We start from the raw sequence: 19,872 nt of genomic DNA, 5'->3' as shown, positions 1-19,872 counted from the left end.
GCTATTGACCAGTGGCCACATCTGTGGTCCTTTGTCTATAGGGAGGTGCCATCCTGCCAGGATGACCATACCCAGACCCCTGGGGACTTGCTGTCACCAGTAGAATATGATTGAACTTGACATTTTGCTTCTGGGTTAGTTTGAGTCCGACATCCTCTGAGTCCTAGAGGATGATGGAGCCTCACATTGGCTGGGTCCCTGAATCACTGTGTGGAGGAGAGCCAGGAAAACCAAGCAAACGTCACGTGGACATTCGTGAGAAATGAGCATTTGTTGTAAGGCACTGACATTTAGGGACTCGTGTATCATATAGTAGCAAGAGTAATCCTATCCTATGTATACATCATATTTTTTTGGGGTGCTGGGCATTGAACTCAGAGGTGCTTAACCACTGAGCTACATTCCAGCCCTTTTTAAAATATTTTATTTAGAAACAGGGTCTTTTTGAGTTGCTTAGGGCCTTACTAAGTTGCTGGGGCTGACTTTGAACTCCTGATCCTTTTTGCCTCAGCCTCCTAAGCCACTGGGATTACTTCTTACTGTGGGTTGTGGTTAAAAAAAAAAAAAAAAAAAAAAGTTTGAAAAAAAGAACAGTTCTCCTCTCAGTCCCTTTATTTTTCAGATGGAGAAACAGTGTTGGGGTGGGGAGTGTCTACCCATGGCTCCTGGGTGAGCAGGAGGGGAGATGCCATGAAGCCAGGGCTGGTTTGTTCCCAGGGAACCCAGCAGAGCTGACCTGGGTTCTGGACGCCCTCCCAGTGCAGTGTGCCTCCCCTCCCTAAGCCTCCTCCGTGTGGGGGGATGGTCTGACATTTGCGTCCTGCCTGTGGCCTGTCCTTCCCAGAGCAAAGAGGGCCATCTCTGCCTGACTGAAGCAGCTCTCACCTGGCTTCCTGCACCAGTTCTGTGGTTAACATCTCTAGCTGCTCACGGACCAGTGGACTTTCTCTGAATCTCTGAGGCTCAGGATTCTGAGAAACCCAGTAGCAGCCTTGCCACCCACCACTGTCACAGCATGGGGTGAGTCACCTGTGTGCACGTCCTAAGAGGTGCCTCCATGTGTAGCCACACAGTGGGTCTGGGACCTGTGGCTGGCCACAGTGGCTAGAAACCATAGGTGCTGTGATCATGCAGAGCCTGCCACTCCCAGGAACCTGGGTCCTGCTCCTCAGCTGCTATGGGTGGGGGCAGTCCTGAGGGGGCAGGCATTGGGCTGCTCTCAACTCTGTCCAGATCAGTGCACTGTTGAACCTTACCCATCGCCTGCTCCCTGGGTTGACTGGGCATTTGAGTTAATGTGGGTGACAGCCAGGCACAATGCCTGGCATTTAACAGACCAGACCCGCTGGCAACACTGCAGCAGATGGTGGAGCTTGCCCAGCCCTTCCCCCCATCTCCCCCGCTTTTGAAATTGATGTATTATAGTTGTACACAGTGGTGGGGTTTGTTGTTACACATGCACATGCACACAATACAGCAGTATAATTTGGCCACCATCACTCCCCAGCCCTTCCCCTTCCCTCTTCACTTCTCACCCCCTGGTCTCTTTCCTCTACTGATCTCCCTTGATTTTCATGAAATCCCTGCTACCACCCCCCACCTTTCTCCCCCCTTTTCCTCTCTAGCTTCCACATATGAGAGAAAACATATGACCTTTGACTTTCTGAGTTCCGTTCATTTTCCTGCAAATGATGTAATTTCCTTTTTCTTTCTGGTTGAATAAAACTCCAATGTTTATATACACCACATTTTCTTTATTCATTTATCCATTGATGCACACCTACGGTGGTTCCATAGTTTGGCCGTTGTGAATTGGGTATGCACGTATCACTCTACATATCTGAGATGACTTTAATTCTTTAGGTTAGATGCTAAGGAGTGGTGTACCTGGGTCATATGCCTGGTCTTCTGAGGAAACTCCATACACATTTCCGTAGTGGTTGTACTAATTTACAATCCCATCAACACTGTAACAGACAGTTCCTTCTTCTCCACATCCTCTTCAGCATTTATTATCATTCGTATTCTTGATGGTGTAATTTGTAATCTTGGTGTAGTTTTGATTTGTATTTCCCTAATTGCTAATGATGTTGAACATTTTTTCATGTATTTATTAACCATTTGTATTTCTTTTGAGAAGTGTCTGTTTAATTTACTTGCCCACTTATTAATTGGGTTATTTGATTTTTTTTGGTATAAAGCTTTTTGAGCTCTCTATATATCCTGTATATTAATCCTCTGTCAAATGAATAACTCTCAAAGTCTCTTCCATTCTATAGGTTCTCTCTTCACATTTCTAATTGTTTCCTTTGCTGTGAGGAAGCTTTTCATTTTGATATCATCTTGTTTATTAATTCTTGACATTATTTCCTGAGATGAGGGATCCTATTAAGAAAGTAGCTGCCTGTGTGCCTATATACTAGAGTGTGGGCCCTACATTGTTGGTCTCTGGTGTAATTCCTAAGTCTTTGATCCCTTTTGAGTTAATTTTCCTGCAGAGAGAGAGATTAGAGTCTAGTTTTATTCTTCTACATATGAATAACCAGTTTTCCTTTTTAAAAAGGCATTTCTCCAATGTATGCTTTGGGAACCTTTGTCAAGCATCAGATGACTATAGATGTGTGGGTTTGTCCATGTCTTCTGTACCATTGGTCTATGTATCTGGGTTTTTTTTGTGTGTGTGTTTAAATTAACATGATATGTTTATCTTTACCTTTATGGGGTGCTGAGGATCAAACCTATTGCCTCACATGTGCCAGGCAAGTGCGTGACCACTAAGCCACAGCTCTAGCCCTATGTGTCTGTTTTTATGCCAGTACCTTGCAGTTTTTATTACTATAGCTCTGTAGTATAATTTGAAGTCAGGTTTTGTGATGCCTGCAGCATTGCTTTTTTTTTTTATGGCTTAGAATTGCTTTGGCTATTCTAGGTCTTTTTTTGTTTCAAATTAATTTTAGGACTTTTTTAAAATTCTAGTTCTGTGAAGAATGTCATTGGTCTTTTGATGGAGATTGCACTGAATCTGTATATTGCTTAATATTAATTCTGTCTATCTCTGAACATGGGAGGTCTTTCCATCTTCTGAAATCTTCAGTTTCTTTCTTCAATGTTCTATAATTTTCATTGTAGAGGTCTTTCATCTCCTTGGTTAGATGTATTCCTAGGAATTTTATTTATTTATTTGAGGCTATTGTGAATGGCTTTGTTTTCCTGATTTCTTTCTCAGCAGATACATTTTTTGGTGTATAGGAAAGCTATTGATTTTTGTATGCTGATTTTATGACCTGTGACCTGCTACTCTGTCTAATTTGTGTATTAGCTATAACAGTCTTTTGGTTGAGGCTTTTTTTAAAAAAAATCTTCTATGTATAGGATCATATCATCTGCAAACAGTGATAAAATGAATTCTTTCCTATTTTTAATCTTTTATTTCCTTCTCTTAATTGCTCTGAGTAGAATTTCTAGCACTGTATTAAATAGGAGTAGGAGCATGGACATCCTTGTCTTGTTCCAGATTTTAAAGGAAATGCTTTAATTTTTTTCCCCATTTACTATGAGCTTGGATTTTGGGTTTTCATAGTCTTTATGATATTGAGGTAGGTTCCATCTGTATCTAGTTTCTTCAGTGTTTTTATCATGAATGGATGTGGATTTTGTTAAAAGCCTTCTCTGCATCGATTGAGATGATTTAAGGGATTTTTGCCCTTAATTCTATTTACATGATGAACTAAATTTATTGATTTGCATATGTTAAGCCATCCTTGCATCTAGAACAAAACCAACTTGGTCATGATGTGCAATCTTCTTAGTATGTTGTTGAACATGATTTGATGATATTTATTGTATATTTTGTATCTAAGTTCAACAGGATACTGGTCTGTAGTTTTCTTTCCTTGATGTGTTCTCATCTGGTTTTGGTAAGAGTGGGTGATACTAGTTTCATAGAATAACTTTGGAAGTCTTTCATCCCCTTATGTTTCATGGAAAAAAATCTAGAATTATTGGCATTCTTCTTGAAAGGTTTTTGTAAAATTCAGCTGAAAATTCATCTGACCTGGGCTTTTCTTTGTTAGAAGCAGTAATAAAAAGCTTTCCATCTCATTGCCAGTTACTGTTCTGTTAAGGTTTGCTGTGTCGTCTTGATTCAGTTTCTGCAGATCAGATCTGTCTACAATGTATTAATTTCTTCTAGATTTTCCAGTTTATTGTAGTTTAAGTTTTTGAAATAGTCCCAAATGATCCTTTGGGTTTCTGTGATGTCTGTGGAAATTTCTCCATTCTCATCTCTAATTTTATTAATTTTGGTCTCCTTTTTTTGTGTTTCTTTTTTTTTTTTTAAAGTTTGGCTAAGGGCTTATCAATCTTGTTTCTCTTTTTAAAGAACCAACTCTTTGATTCGTTGATCCTTTGTATTGTTTACTCTCATGTTCATTGATTTTTGGCTCTCCTCTCAATTATTTCTTTCCTTCTACTGAGTTTTGGAAGTTTGAAAAATATTAGAGCTTTAGGATTTTTACATAGTGGTTGGCTTCATCCCAACACACTCATTGATGCATGGAAATCAATTTCGTTCAAGATCCCCTGTTTTCCTTCTCATCCTCCCCACTTCTTCCTCTAGCCTACTAGACTTCCTTTCACTTGCCCAATTTATATTCGATTGGTTCTTTATGTCATCTTAATCTTCCCTCCCACTTTCTTTGTTTTACCCTAGCTTCTGCATATGAGAAAAAAAACATTTGACCTTTGTGTTTCTGAGTTTGGCTAATTTTACTTTGCATGATATTCTCCATTTCCATCCATTAGCAGCAAATGCCATAATTTCGTTCTTTTTAATGGCGTATATAGACCACAGTTTCTTAATCTATTCTTCCATTGACATCTGGGTTGATTCCATAATTTAGCTATTGTGAATTGTGCTGCCATAAAACACTGATGTGGCTGTGTTGCTGTAGTATGCCAATTTTAGTCCTTTGGGGGAAATGCCCAGGAGTGGGATAGCTGGGTCATATGGTGGTTCTATCAGTAATTTTTTGAGGAACCTCCAAATTGCTTTCTGGAGTAATCGTACTAGTCTGCAGTCCCACCAACAATGTATAGGTTTTCCTTTCTCCTCACAACTTCGCCGGCATTTATTGTTATTTGTGTTTTTGATCATTACCATTCTGACTGGAGTGAGATGAAATCTTAGTATAGTTTTGATTTGCATTTCCCTAATTTCTAGAGATCTTGAACATTTTTTCATGTGTTTATTATTAGCCTTTTGTGTTCTATTGAAAGGTATCTGTTTAGGTTTTTTGCCCATTTATTGGTTGGGTTGTTTTTGGTGTTAAATTTTTTTGTGATCTTTATATGTTCTGGATGTTAATCCCCATCAGACAAGTAGCTGGCCAAGGTTTTCTCCTATTCTATGGGCTCTCTCTTCATGTGCATAATTGTTCCCTTAGCTGTGCAGAAGGCTTTTAGTTTAATGGTGTCTCACTTACTGACTATTGGTTTTGTTTCTTGTGCTTTGAGGGTCTTGTTAAGGAAGTCTGTGCTGTCACTTGTGTGATGGAGTGTTGACCCTATGTTTACTTCAAGCACTTATAAGGTTTCTGGTCTAGATCCTAAGTCTTTTATCCATTTTTGTTTTGAGTTTTGTGCAGGGTGAAAAATAGGGGTGTGATTTTATTTTTATACATATAGCTATTCAGTTTTCTCAGCATCATTTGAAACAGTGGCTGTCTTTTCTCCAAGAAATATTTTTGGCACCCTTGTCAAATATCAGATGGCAATAGGTTGGTAGCTTTGTCTTGTGTTTTCTATTCCAATGATCAAGTGGGTTTCATTCCAGGGATGGAAGTTTGGTTCAACATATGCAAATAAATAAATGTGATTCATTACTTACACAGAATTAAGAACAAAAATCACATGATCATCTCAATAGATGTAAAAAATGCCTTTGCTAAAATCCAGCACCCATTCATGTTAAAAAACGCTGGAGAAGCTAGAGATCAAAGGAAGTCACCCCAACATTGTAAAGGCCATTTATGACAAACCCAAAGCCAACATCATACTAAATGGAGAAAAGCTAAAAGCATTTCCACTAAATTCAGGAAGAAGACAGGCTGTCCACTCTCACCACTCCTATTTAATATAGTGCCTGAAACATATATCAGAGCAATCAAGTAAGAAAAGGAAATCAAAGGGATACAAAATAGGAAAAGAAGTCAAACTATCTCTATTTTTCACCTAGAAGATGAAAAAAATCCACCAGAAGACTTCTAGAACTTATAAATGAATTTAGCAAAGTAGCAGGATCCAATATCAACACCCATAAATCAATAGCTTTCCTATACTCCCAACAGTGAGTCAGTTGAGGAAGAAATCAGGAAAACCATCCCATTCACAATAACCTCAAAAAATAAAATACTTAGGAATTAATCTAACCAAGGAAGTAAAAGAACTCTAACATGAAAATGATAGAACATTGAAGAAAGAAGTTGAAGTTCTTAGAAGATGAATTCCATGTTCTTAGAAAGGCAGAATTAGTATTGTCACAATGGCCCTACTACCAAAAGCAATATACATATCCAGTGCAATCCCCGTCAAAATACTAATGACATTCTTCACAGAATTGAAAATAACAACTCTTAATTCATTTGAAAGAATAAAAGACCCAGAATAGCCAAAGCAATACTAAGCAAGAAAAGTGAAACAGGAGGCATAAAATACCTGATCTGAAATTGTACTACAGAGTTGTCCATAATCTTTAAGATTTTCTAGCTAATTGGAGTATAACTTTTAAAAATAGGGTCTGATAATCCTTTGGATTTCAGAGGGGTGAATCTCTCCTTTTTCATTCCTAATATTGTTGATTTGCTTCTTCTCTTTCTTTTGGTTAGTTTGGGTAAATATTTATCAATTTTCTTTCTCTTTGAAGAACCAACTCTTCATTACATTGATCCTATGTATTCTAACTTTCAATTTCTTTGATTTTTAGCTCTGATCTTATTTCCTGTCCTCTACTGGTTTGGGGGCTAATTATTCTTTTTCTAAAGGCCTTGAGATTTAGCATAAACTTATTTGGGATCTAATATTTTTTTTAAAATATTTTTAGTTGTAGATGGACATAATACCTTTATTTTGTTTATTTTTTATGTGGTGCTAGGGATGGAACCCAGTGCTCATGGCAAGCACTCTACCACTGAGCCACAACCCCCAGCCCCTGGTATCTAATTTTTAATGTAGGCACTCAGTGCTCTAAAATTACCTCTTGGAACTGCTTTCATACTGTCCAGAGATTTTGATATGCTTTGTTTTGATTTTGTTTATTTCTAGGAATTTGACTTCTGTTCTCATTTTTCTCTGATCTGTTTTTCATTTAGGAGTATTGTTCAATCTCCATGAGTTTATGTAGTTTCTACTGTTTTTCTTGCTGTTGATTTTTAGCTTCATTCCATTGTGATCTGATAGGATACATGGGATTATACCAATTTTTAAAATATTTGCTAATATTTGCTTTGTGGCCTAGAATATGGTGTATTTTGGAAAAGTTTCATGCACAGCTGAGAAGGTAAATTCAGCTATTTTGGGGTGAGCTATTCGATACATGTCCATTAGGTTCATCTGATTCATGGTGGTATTTAGGTTGGAGATATCTTTGTTAATTTTTTTATTTTGATAACCTTTCTATGCTAATAAGGGTATATCAAAATCCCCTAGTATTATTATATGGAATTTAATTTCATAGAGTATTTTGTTTTCATGTAATTTGGGGCATGTTTACTATGGTTTTATCTTCTTTTTGGATTATTACCTTTACTAGGATGTAATGACCTTCTTTGTCACTTTGGATTTTTTTTCCTTTGGCTTGAAATTAACTTTGTCAGATAGGAGAATAGCTACTTCTGCTTGTTTTCTTGTCCCGTGTGCCTGGAATATTTTTTGCCATCCTTTTACCTTTAACCTGTGGGTATCTTTGCCCATAAGATGGACTCTTGTAAAGAGCATGTAGTTGGATTTTGTCTTTTTGATCCATTCTGCTAATATGTCTTTTAATTGGGGAGTTGAGACCATTAACATTCTGTATTAATATGGATTTTTTTGTGGTTTCTTGCCATTTTTTTGCTCTATTTTATTCTGTCTTGATTCTCATTTAGTATATTATTCTTCTGTTGAATTTCCTCTGTTTGGGAACTATTTTTTAGTTTCTTTCTGTGAAGTTTGAGTTTTCTTTGTTGTGCTGGTTTGGTGCTCATGAATTCTTTTAGTTTATTCTTGTCATGGAATACTATTATTTTCCCCTCAAATTTGAAACTTGAATTCTGCTGGGCATAGTAATCTTCGCTGACAGTTGCTTTCTTTTAGGGTTAGGAATATATCATTCCAGGCCCTCCTTGATTTTAGGGTCTGGGTAGAGAAACCAGAAGTGAGTTTTATTGGTTTGTCTCTACATGTGACCTGATATTTCTTTCTTGTGGCTTTCAATATTGAAATGATCTTTCTCTGGGATTTTGTCTGCTTCACTATTGGTGGGTTCCTCTATTGGGGGATTGTGGATAGGGTGGCAGAGATTTGTTTGCCTGTTTTCCCATGTTTTCAGAGATCCTAGTCTTGTGCATTAATTGAAGTGGATTCCTCTACCTCTTGTTTGGTTCATGTTCTTTTGTATGTAGTTATCTTATTTGTTCTGGGACTTCTGTCTGTTTTTGATGTATGAATAGATGCCGAAGGGTGGGACCTGAGTTCCCTCTCTGGTTGTTCCTCCTTGTTGATGGTTTGGGGCTTTTTGTCTCCTCCCTTTAGGTAGGAGTAATATGAAGGGATGTTTAGTTCCCAGCAGAATCTCTAAACTGTGAACTTCTCATGTCCCTGTAGTAGGTTCCCAATACCTCATAGAATGGGGGAAAATAAACAATTGTAACAACTGTTGCAAATAATAAACACTAAACAGTATTACAGTAAATACCCAGATCCTTCTATGACATCTTCAATATTATGTGCCATCAATAAACAGGAATGGTGGGTTCAGCAATTATTAACAGTGAAAACAATAACCACAAGCTAGCTCTGGATTTAAAGCATGTAGCCGGTGTCAGCTGTATCATCCACAGCCATAAGGACTGTATTAGCAATTAGTAGTGGGGGCAGGGTTATATAAACCATTTAGTTCTAACTGATGGTAAATATACAGTTAATTGGGTGGGGGAGGAGGTGTGTTAGGAAGTTAGAAAACACTTTGCAATTTCAAAAGTGAACAGAGAATGCAGAAGTGCAGTAGCAGGTGATGTTTATACAGAGGGAGGGGAAAATAGAAGAAGCACAGTATTGGGAGAGAAGGAGAAAGAACAATAGAATTAGGCTGATAGCAAGAGAAGATAAGAAAGACAAATAAGAGAAATACATGAAAATAAAACAAGATCAAACTAAAATGTACAGTTCAAACTAAAATATACAGTTCAATGAACCTGAACCCTCACAAGACAATGCTAGAAACAGATAACTACATTAAAAAATGCTAAATATGAGAGAACACAAGGCAAATAAGCACATATGTATGCTATCTATATTTATATATCTCTCTATAGATATCTCCCTGAAAAAATTGGGACAGCAAGAATGTCCACCCCCGCCCACCTTGAAATAAGGAAAAAAATATGTTAAAAAAAAAACAAAAACCAAACTGTTATCTTGGTGTAGACTGAAGGGACCTTCTCTGCTGATATAAGTGGTCAACATATTTGACGAGAATGGGGGGTCATTGTCTACATTCAATTGTCTTTCTTATCAATTATTCTTGAATAAATTGATAGAATAAGAGGTAGGGTATGTTAATCTTTCTGTTATTATATTGCAGAGTTGCCCAATGGAGTGGCCTAAGATTGAAGCTATTTCATAGAAGACTCAGTTTCCCTTTCTGCCAACATGAAGTGGGTTAGGTTAAGATGTACAGCCAGTTTGTGGTTTGACCTTCATACCAGATCCGTGCACTCCCAGGGTACCACTTCTGCAGTTATTCTGTGAGGGGGTAATCTGGCAGGTGGTGCTGAGATCTATTTGGGCCTCAGGTCTAGTTGTGCTAGGTTGAAAGTACCTTCTTTGGAGACATTAGATTGGTCTGCCCTTAGAGATAGACTTTGGCTAATCACTTCTGTGGGTGTGGTTCTCAGGTGCCTCCCAAGAAATCCCATTATAGGGCGGGGTGGCCAATTCTGCACAATTTTTTTTTTTTTTTTTTTTTGCTGAGTTCCGCTTCCCAGTGTAGTTCCTTAGTGTATTCAGCCACATCCTTTGCTGTTCCAACTTGAAGTAGAATCACTCATGCCCATGTATCTCACATTATTCCAGACACCATTTGGTACCTCATTAGGTGCCTGCTGGGATGGTTTGTTCTTTTCAAGGGCATTGAAATGCATCATTAGGTTGTTTATTGGGGATCTTTCTGATTTTATGTAGGCACTCACAGCTATAAACTTTCCTCTTAGACCTGCCTTCATAGTGTCCCAGAGGCTCTGATATAGTGTATTGCTATTCTACGGAGTTTCAAATTTCTTCCTTGAATTCTTCTATTACCCATTCACAATTCAAAAGTGTATTGTTTAATCTCCATGTGATCATATAATTTCTGTAGGGTTTCATTGTGTTGATTTCTAATTTCATTCCATTATTTGATAAGATGCAAAAAATTATACTTTGTTTTTTACTAAGAGTTGCTTTGTGCCCTAAAATATGATCTATTTTTGAGAAGTTTCCATGAGCGGCTGAGAAGAAAGTGTATTCAGCAGTTGTTGGTGGAAATACTCTATACATATGTTATGTCCATTTGATTTATAATATTTTCAGATCCAAAGAATCTCTACCAAGTCTATGTCTGGATGACCTATCTAATGTGAGGTGTGTTGAAATCACCCAGTATTATTGTATTGGAGTCTATTTGAGGCTTCAATTTGGGTAGTCTCTTATATAATTAGTTGCACCTGCCTTTTGGGGCATAACTATTATATCTTGTTGGATTGTTCCATTTATGAATATAAAGTGATCTTTGTCTCTTCTGATTTATTTTGATTTGAAGTCTGCTTTGTTAGATATGAGGCTAGTTACTCCTGCTTGTTTTGGGGCTCCATTTGCATGGTATTTTAATTTCTGCCCTTTCACTTTCAGCCTGTGGCTGTCTTTGCCTTTAAGGGGCATCTCTTGCAAACAAAAATATAGTTGGATCTTGTTTTCTGTCAGCCTTTCCCCACCCCATTTCACAGATGGGGGAAATGGAGGTTCCCAGAGATGACTGTCTTGCTCAGCATCCCCTCTTAATTGGGAGAGTGGCTGGACAGTGCTCTGGCATCTGTAGGGATAGGCAGGATAGCAGGGCCCACATGTCTGGACACTAACATCTCTTCAGATGCCAGGTCACTCTGGGCTCTGTCTTCCTTCAATTTGTGATCAGCCCTGGGATTGGATCGAAGCTGGCCTGACTTTTCCCTAGGATGAGGTTTGAGAGTGGAAGCAAAGATGACAAAGAGGCTTAGGAAAGGCTGGTCTTCAAAATCTGGGGAGAAAAAGGGCTTCCACTCCTGGGCCCCTGGGGTCATCGTCTCATCTTCTCTCTACCCCTGTGTCTGCCCATATTCCAGTGTCCCAGCTCGGCACCAGAGGGAGGCTGAGAAACTGTCTCTCTGCCTAGGAATTTAATTTTTATCTGGGCTTCCTGGCTATCCTCCGCCACAATAGTTCCCATCTAAAAATTTGCACATGTGCATTTTCTGGGCCCTGCCTTTCTTCCCCATTGGACTGAAACTCCATGAGGACAGAACCCTTACAGTGAGTGACAGAGATTCAGACTTCTTTTCAAGAAGGGACATGTAAACTATGGACTTAGATATGAATATATTTATTAGAGAGCGAGGGAAAGGGAGAGGGAGGAAAGGGCCAGGAAAGATGTATAGTCCCCAAATGAGAGAAGTTTGAGATGAATCCTGCTAGTTAGGAAAGTTGTACCTTGATGCACAACCATCCAACCCAAAACTTAATGGCTTAACATCTCATATGTTTGCTTGTGATTCTGCAATTTGGGGAGGCTACAGCGGGTACAGCTTTTTCTGTTCTGCCCAGTGTCAGTTGAGGTAAAGGGATTCACTTTCAAGGTGGTACACTAGGTTGTTGTAGTCTGTTGGCTGTTTTCATGTAGGCCTGCCCACAGAGCTGCATTGGGCTTCCTTGCAGCTTGGTGGCCAGGAGCCAAGAGACAGGGAGTAGAAGCTGACAGTCTCTTGAGGCAGGGTACTGGAAATTGGTATTGCATCACTTCTTCCTCCATATTATTCTACCGATTAAGGAGTCTCAGAGCTGAGATTCCAGGGGTTCTTGATAGGAGGAAGGTGTCAAAAGTGTTCAGATTATTTTTTAAAACCACTACAGAAGGCTTCCGGAAGGTGAGGAGTGGGCAGTTACCGCTCAGGTTTGGATGAAGTCTGTAAGCTCTGCACTGTGGCTAGAGCAGCCTTAGTCCATCTCAGGACCACTGAAGCTGCCTCCTGCCCACCCTGGAGAAGTCCTAGTTAGTGCCAGAAGTGGCCCCAGCAGCACTTCAGTCTAGTATGTGTTTCTGGGCCATTGCCCTCCCCATAAAGAAGTGGAATTTGTTCTCCCTTCCCTTGAAACTGGGTGAGCTTGGGACCTGAATGAATAGAATGTAGAAGGACTGATTCCATGTTTCTTCTGGGGGTAGGTCATAAAAAGTGCAAATTGCTTCCACCTAGCACTCAGGTGTATGCTGCTCTTTTCTCCCCCTCCATACACAGCTTAGATATCTAAGTGAATAAACTACATCTCAGTTTTTGAGTCTTCCAAGGCCTCACAGAGCAGGATACCTGGGGGCCAATCATCCTCCTGTTCCCTGCCTGAGACCTTGACCCAAAGCATAATGAATGGTTGCATTAGTGCATGGAATAGTTTACTGTGCCGGCAAAATGAAACATAATATTGGGACCTCCACAACTCAGTCCCATGGGCAGGACGTGTCTGGTGGAGCCTCACTAGGGAGGAGTGTGGCCACTGAGCTTGTTACTTGCCAAGTATCAACAGGATCAGTGAGCGGGCACATGGGCGGAGGAAAGAGTTTGTGTGCATCTTTGGCAGGAGGGCCAGTGGGGCTGGAGCAAGGAGCAGTCTTTTCTCCTGAGGGCTGAGAGAAAACTCTTGGTCTGATCTTCTGATCTGCTTTTAGGTTAGTTGAGCTGGATAATTAGAAGAACAAGGTTACTGGCCAGACCTAACAAGTGGGACCAGGCCTCCTCTGCAGTGGAATGGGGGTGGGATCTGACCAAAATGTAGGGTGAACCAAGGACAGGGAGGCTGCATGTGGAGCTTGAACAGCTGGCTTAACAGATGAATGGGACAAAGCTGAGGAGGCAGGAGGTGGCACTGCCTGCATTAAGGGCCAAGAATGTCATTGACAGTTCCTCTTTACATCATGGCCTTTGCTGGCTGTGCCTCCCTTGGGAGCATTATGAGAGGCCACCTTGTAGCCCCATCCTCCGTTCAGTTATACCTTGTTCAATATCCCTTCATTTCTATGAGTCTGAGAGACATGGGAGGGTTTCCAGGCTACTTCCTGAACTACAGCCCATGAGTGTACTCCGCTGAGTCACCAGGGGTTTGATTCATCAAGTCCTCCATGGGGGCCAGCCCCCATTACAGCAGATGCTGGTGGGCAAGTGCAACTTATTTGGCAGTCATAATTCCACACTTCAACTACTTTGTAGCATTTATTGTTTTTTTTTTTTTTTTTTTTTTTAAGTGGGAGTCCCTGTCATCCCTATAGAGCAACAGCTGACTCGGGCTAGCCTAGCCCTTCCACCTGAAGCCTCGGGGCTCCCTTCAGGCTGGAAGGGATTTTTTTTCCCAGTGCTTTTTCCTTATATAGAAACATGTCTCTTCCACCCTTTCCTGGCAACTTGAGGGGTATTTTGTGTCTGAACACTCGTGTAACCTCACACTCTGAGGTTGTCCATTGGAATTTGCTGGAGGAGTGAGATAACGATGTCGAGTGGATCCTCTGGGTTGTGGAGCTGTCACTGTGTCCAGGGCCCTTTCCCTTCCTGTGAGAACTACCATCTCTCTCACAAACAGATGTGGCTCTCAGTGCAAAAGTTTCTGATGACACATATACATCCTCAAAAGGCTACGGATGCTGGCTGTGGCAGAGATAAGTTACAAAATAAAGGTGGAACTGTCAGTAGTTCTTCCTAGCAGGGCACTGTTGGCCATGGGTACTGCTCATTTATGGGAGTTGGCAACTAGGTGGTCTGGAACACAGAGGGGCTGTCCTGGCCCTGAGCTTAACCTTGCAGGGGAGCTGTGGGAAAACACCAGCACTGGCCTCAGGTGGTCAGTCCCAACCAGGGGTTAGGGCAGCTGCACTCACAACTGACCCCCAGCTTTCCGTCTAGAGCTGTGCCGGGTGATTGGTTCTCTCATTTCACACCAGGAGCAGCAGTTTCCTGGGACTCCAGCCAAGTCTACAGAGGGGAGTGCATATAGGGCAGGATGAACTGTAGCACATCAGTCTTGAGGAACGTGGGCAAGGTACCCTGGGCCCCATTCGGGGAGCATATGTGGTTGTCACTGGCCTGAGGAAGTTGGGGTAACCTTCACTAGCAGGAGCCTTCTGAGAGGTGGACCAGACCCTCCACAGAGCCTGCAGGGAGCTGTGGCACACAGGCAGGGAAAGTGTCCTGCAGTCTGGGGCTGGGCCCAAGCACCCATTCTTAGGAGCCACTGGCTTCCTGGCTCTACAAAGGTTCCTCCCCCAGCCTCCACCTTCCCTGGCTGTCCCTTAAGCATGCTCTCAGCACCATTCCTGTGTCTTTGCCCTGTGCTGAATGTTGGGCTAGTAGGACAAACTTGGTGCTGTGGGAGTGGGAAGGGGTGGTAGGCCTTTGGGGCGGCCCCCAAATGGCCTCTTGAATCAGCAGGCAAAGCAGGAGGATTGTCTCAAGAGTAGCCAGGCCTCTGGAGGGTGGGGGAGGGATGGCTGTGAATGGAAGGGGTCGGTCTCTACCCTGTCCAGAATCATCCTTAGCTGTCCTGCTTTTCTCTGTGCTACATGCTTTAAATCAGTTATCCCCTGTGAGCCTTTTCACCCCATGAAATGGGTGACTACTAGAATTTTCAGTTTGTAGATAAGGAATCCGAGGCCCAGGAGGTTAAGCAACTTGCCAGAGTTGGAGAGGATGGCAACTAGTGAGAGTCCTGGGTCTTCTCCAGGGGGTAGATGAGACTAAGATAGTGCTGAGGCTGTGTGACCTCTGCTTGGTGGCTGGACCATGTCCATACCTGCACTTGATCTCAATGTGTGTTCACCCCACCTGGAAAAAGTCAAGCTACACTGTCAGTTACACATTAGTCTTTTATTATAACCGTATTGAGTGGGATCACTTTGCCAAAAGGATAAATTGTTTCTTATATCAGTATGAGTTACAGCATAAAGATGGATGAGAAAAATGGTATGTATGCTGTAGAGGGCACTACTGGGAATTCTATAAATCAAGTGAATTATGCCACTGTGAGAAAAGTTATCATGACAACTTTTGATATCAACGTGGTCTCCAGCCTGCTTACATGAACTACTACCACACTAGAAGAAGCTACTGAAAGTTAACACCGACAAAGTGCTTTGGCCAGTGAGGAGGAGCCTGGCTGGCCAGTTGCTGTCCCTGTTCCTGCAGCCGCTTCTCCCTGCGCCAAGGCTCCCTGCTGCTCCTGCACTGAACACACAGGGTGTGTCTGCTGAGGAGGAGCAATGGAACCAGCCCTGCACTCACAGGATAGCCATTCAGCGAGCTGGAGACTTAAGTCCTTCATACATTCTCTTGTTCGGAATGACCCGTACGGGTGATTCTTAAAAAACAAAAATGATAACCTGTCATGCTGTCTCCTGATAAATTTGGATCAACTATAACTGTCAGATCTTTATGTCTACTCAGCATCTCTGACAAAGTAAAGGCAGTGTTCCTGCTAGTGGCAGGCACCCAGCTTCGTGGCAGCTTCCTCAGTGCTGCAAAGGACAGTGCCCTAGAGTCAGCCCAGTCACACATGAGAGGGCAGAGCACATTCCTTCTGCAGTGCTGTCCTTCTTTACAGATTGCAGTTGGCACTGAACATAAGCAGGAGTTCATCCTTGCAAGAATAATCGAGTATAGCTGAATGTTTAAAGTGTTATATGACCTTGGCATACATACAATATAAGGCAAAGTAAGCTGATTTTCTTCCTCTAGTCTGTAATGCACAGATAATTTTAATTCATTTCTCATTAGAGAGGAATGCATGAAACACATGGGGACATGTATAAAAAAAGTGGATGACAGCAGGAATTAAGCTAAGCTTAATGTATATAAAATGTAACTGCTAATAATCACAACATGCGAGGAATTCCACTGATTACCACAATTGTTAAAGAAAAACAAAAAGGTCTCATATGTTCAAGATTAAAAAAATATATAAATGTAAGTACCTGATAAAATAATAAAAAGGAACACATTCTTTAGCACTGTAACTAATAAAAAATGCAAATGATATTCACCAAAGAATAATAAAAAAAAAGTCACTTAGAAAAAAACACTACTCCTACATTGCTCTACCTCTGAACCTGTGGGGTGGGGTCTGAGGCTGGTGCTGCATTACAGGCTCCCCTCCTACGTTTCCTTTGAGAAGGGAGTGGGCTCACAGAGGCAGCACCTCCGAGTGCTTGTGTGGCACCAGCACAGAAGTACAGGATGGAGAGGACCCTCCCTTAGCATATGTACAGGGCTGAGAGTTTCTGGTAATGATTAAATGCCAAGCCAATGGCAGGGAACCTTCTTGGCTTGTGTGGGTGGCAGTGGCTCTTGTGTGGCCAGTGACACCCAGCTATCCCTCTATTTCCCAGGGCAAAGGAGATGTGGGAGTGAGCAGAGAACAATTCTGTACTTCCTAGAACTGAACTTCTGACACCTTCCCAAGTCCTTTCTGAGAAAGTGACCCCTGCACAGGTGTGAGGCTGCCCACTGCACAAAGACCTAGAGCTTACAAAGTGTCGCCACAGGGACGTGCCCCGGAACAGTTTACTCAGAGGTGCTGAGAGGACCAGACTCGGGTACCAGGGAGCTAACTGGTGCAACTGTTGAGCAGTTGCCCAGTCATGGAAGGATGGACACCCCAATGGCCAAACCAGTCATTAACCTCACATTGCTGGTGAGAGGGGATTTCTGTTAATTAAGAGCAAATTGTAGAGCTAATTAGAACCACCTCTGCAGTAGCTGACTTCAGAGTCATCACCATTTTCTTAGAGATCGAGTGGGAAATCATGTCATTATCACATTTGTCTGTAGAGAAATATACGGTTATCAGTGGGAAGGACATAAATGGAGTCTTCTTTTAGACTTTGCCACTGCCCCTGCCATCTTCTGAGGAGAGCCAGGCCTCCCCGCAAGGGCTGCTCAAAACAGGTCCCATGTCCATCTGCAGTCCCTACTTGTCCCTGGCAGAGGTGTCCTTCTTGGGTCCTTTTCGTTTACAGAGAGAAACAGCTTAGGTGATGCTGTGTGTTCCTAAACTGCCAGCTGAGGGAGGTGGTCTCCAATCTGTGTTGAAGCCCAGGAAAGTACCAGTATGTCAGACCTGGACTTGGTGGTGGTGCCCAGGACACAGGAGTTCATAGCTGAGCACAGGCCCTGCAATTCCTTCCTCCCTCCCAGGGAGGGAACATCCCAGCACCTGGAATGATCTCTAGGAAGCCCTGCTCCCTAGAGAAAGGACTCCAGGTCCAATTCCCTGTCACTGCTACCATAAGGCCACTAAGGGGTTCTGACTCTAGATAGGAATAAACAAGGCTTTCCCCCTTCTCAGTAAAATACAGCTCTGAAACCAGAGACACTTTGACTGAAAGATGTGTATCCCTTAGAGTCAGGGTCACTTTTTTTTTTTTCTTCAATTCAAGGATAGTAATACTCTTGCAACTTATGAAGTCAGTATAGTAAAGATAGCTTTAAGTGATCTTATTTTCTGTAAAAGATTCTAAAAAGTGAAATACAATTATTTAAGGAGGAACTATAAGGCCAAAATCTATTTAGCCTGAGGATTTTAAATGTCTTCTTTAACAAATCAAAAGAATCTTAAATCACACCATACCTCCAAACAACTTTTAACTTTAGACCCAGTTTCTAGAAATCATAATTTTGAGAGGTCAGTAATTGAGTAATGGGTTTTTCCATGTCCTGGAATCCCTTGTTCTAGTTCATTCTATTGCACTTGGCTCTGCTATATGGCTTCCCTAGGTAGGAACTAAGTAATATGAGACAGATTTCTACAGAGAAAGCACTCTCGATATCAACTGCTTTCCCGGTGGCTGACGCTTTGAGGGAGGGAAGCTGTCCACCTCCTCCTAAAGTAACTGATGGCACTGTCAGACACTCTCAGTTGGGGAGGAGAAGATGGGGAAAAGTGGTTCTGATTGTGGCTTGGTCTTTTCTCAGAGTATGGTTCTGGGTACTTAGTCTGGCTCTAATTCAGAGCAAGAATTGGGGTAGGGTCAGGTAAGGGCTCAGAAAGTCCTGTCTGCATTTTTGTGAACATAGGTGTATTTGCTTCTTTCTAAAGGGTTCCAATGGGCTGTACCAATGCCAAATGCATGCTGGGGAAGCAGCACTGGTTTCAGAGGGGTCTCCCCTAGGGAGGCCCCTGAGGGGGAGACTGGGTCCCTGTGGTCAGATGTCCAGGGGGCTCACGATGGTGAAGCCAGAGTCCTTGCTGCTGTCGTCATCAGGGCTGGAGCTGGGGTTGCTGGAGGATGCTGAGGCTGGGCCCATCAGGGGATCTGAGAACACCAGAGGAGAGCAGGCCAGGGTCCGGCTTTTCCCAGATGTGCTTTTGAGGGTGCGAAGAGGCTGAGCCTGACCTGAGAAGTGTCCCTTGGCACTGCCCCCCTCATCTTCTTTTGAAACCAGGATGAAGTCATCAGAGCCCCCTCTGTCTGGGAGCCCAGGAGTTTCTGCAGAAGCCTGTGAAATAGAGAACAGGTGGATGAAAAGAGAAACTAGCCAAGAACAGGGCAGCAGGCCTTCATGAAAAGCCAGGGTACCTTGCCCCAAGCTCTGCCTGGTTCTCTGCTCTGGAGCCTGGGCACTTAGCAGCAATACAGGGTCATGAGCATGTTGCAGAGCCCCCAAAGCAGAGTGCTGGCTTTCCTGGGTTCAAAAACAAAAAAACCCCCCAACTTTCTCCTCGATAGGCTGCCTGGGATCAAGGGCAGCCCTACCATATCATGTGGGACCTGAGTGCAAATCTCTTGGTCCTCCTTAAACTTCAATTCTCTCATCTGTGAAATGCTGATAAGGACGCTGTCTTTCTCGAAGTGTGTGTATGGGGTCACAGTGAAGCAAGGTGATGTTTGCAGATGCAAACCTACCAAGACTGCTCCTTAATGGGAGCTGCCACATTTGGAGTGGCTTGACTACCACTTGCTGCTTCTTTCCTCATACATTCCTGTGATAGCTCCTTGAGGGTATGCATGTCAGTGACTCCTGAGGCGATGGTGGTAGGTTCTATAAATAGGAAAACCCAAGAATGGCAAGCAAGTGCCAGGTGAAATGCCAAAGATACAGAGAGAATCACTTTAGTCTACAATTATCTTCCTCTTTAAGATTTAAAAAAAAAAAAAGCCACTCATAATTGCTGAACTAATCCATGAACACAGATAGAGGTTTTGGGTTAGCAAAGCTATAATTTGACCAAGGTTGTCCAATGCTAGCTAGCAGAAAAAGCACCTACCTTGTCTAGGGTGGTGTACATTGACACAGTACCCATGCCTGCCTACTCACCCACAGCATGGGTGGAAATTAGTGCAGGGTCTGAAGA

At 42.2% G+C, this 19,872-nt stretch overlaps 1 protein-coding gene and 1 long non-coding RNA gene across 4 annotated transcripts in view; one reads left to right on the top strand and one right to left on the bottom strand.

Annotated features, from left to right (window-relative positions):
- Positions 1-19,872, top strand: part of LOC144375059 (uncharacterized) — a 70,260-nt gene that overhangs the window by 40,619 nt on the left and 9,769 nt on the right. The window lies entirely within an intron of this gene.
- Positions 15,375-19,872, bottom strand: part of Tbc1d5 (TBC1 domain family member 5) — a 507,456-nt gene continuing 502,958 nt past the window's right edge. The window contains exon 24 of the mRNA XM_078038310.1: positions 15,375-19,016. Coding sequence (XP_077894436.1) covers positions 18,723-19,016 — 294 coding nt within the window. The 3' untranslated portion in view covers positions 15,375-18,722. The remainder of the gene's footprint in view (positions 19,017-19,872) is intronic.

The sequence above is a fragment of the Ictidomys tridecemlineatus genome, chromosome 2, assembly GCF_052094955.1.
Source record: "Ictidomys tridecemlineatus isolate mIctTri1 chromosome 2, mIctTri1.hap1, whole genome shotgun sequence".
Classification (NCBI taxonomy): domain Eukaryota; kingdom Metazoa; phylum Chordata; class Mammalia; order Rodentia; family Sciuridae; genus Ictidomys; species Ictidomys tridecemlineatus.
This window is presented reverse-complemented; position numbering and strand designations above follow the sequence as displayed.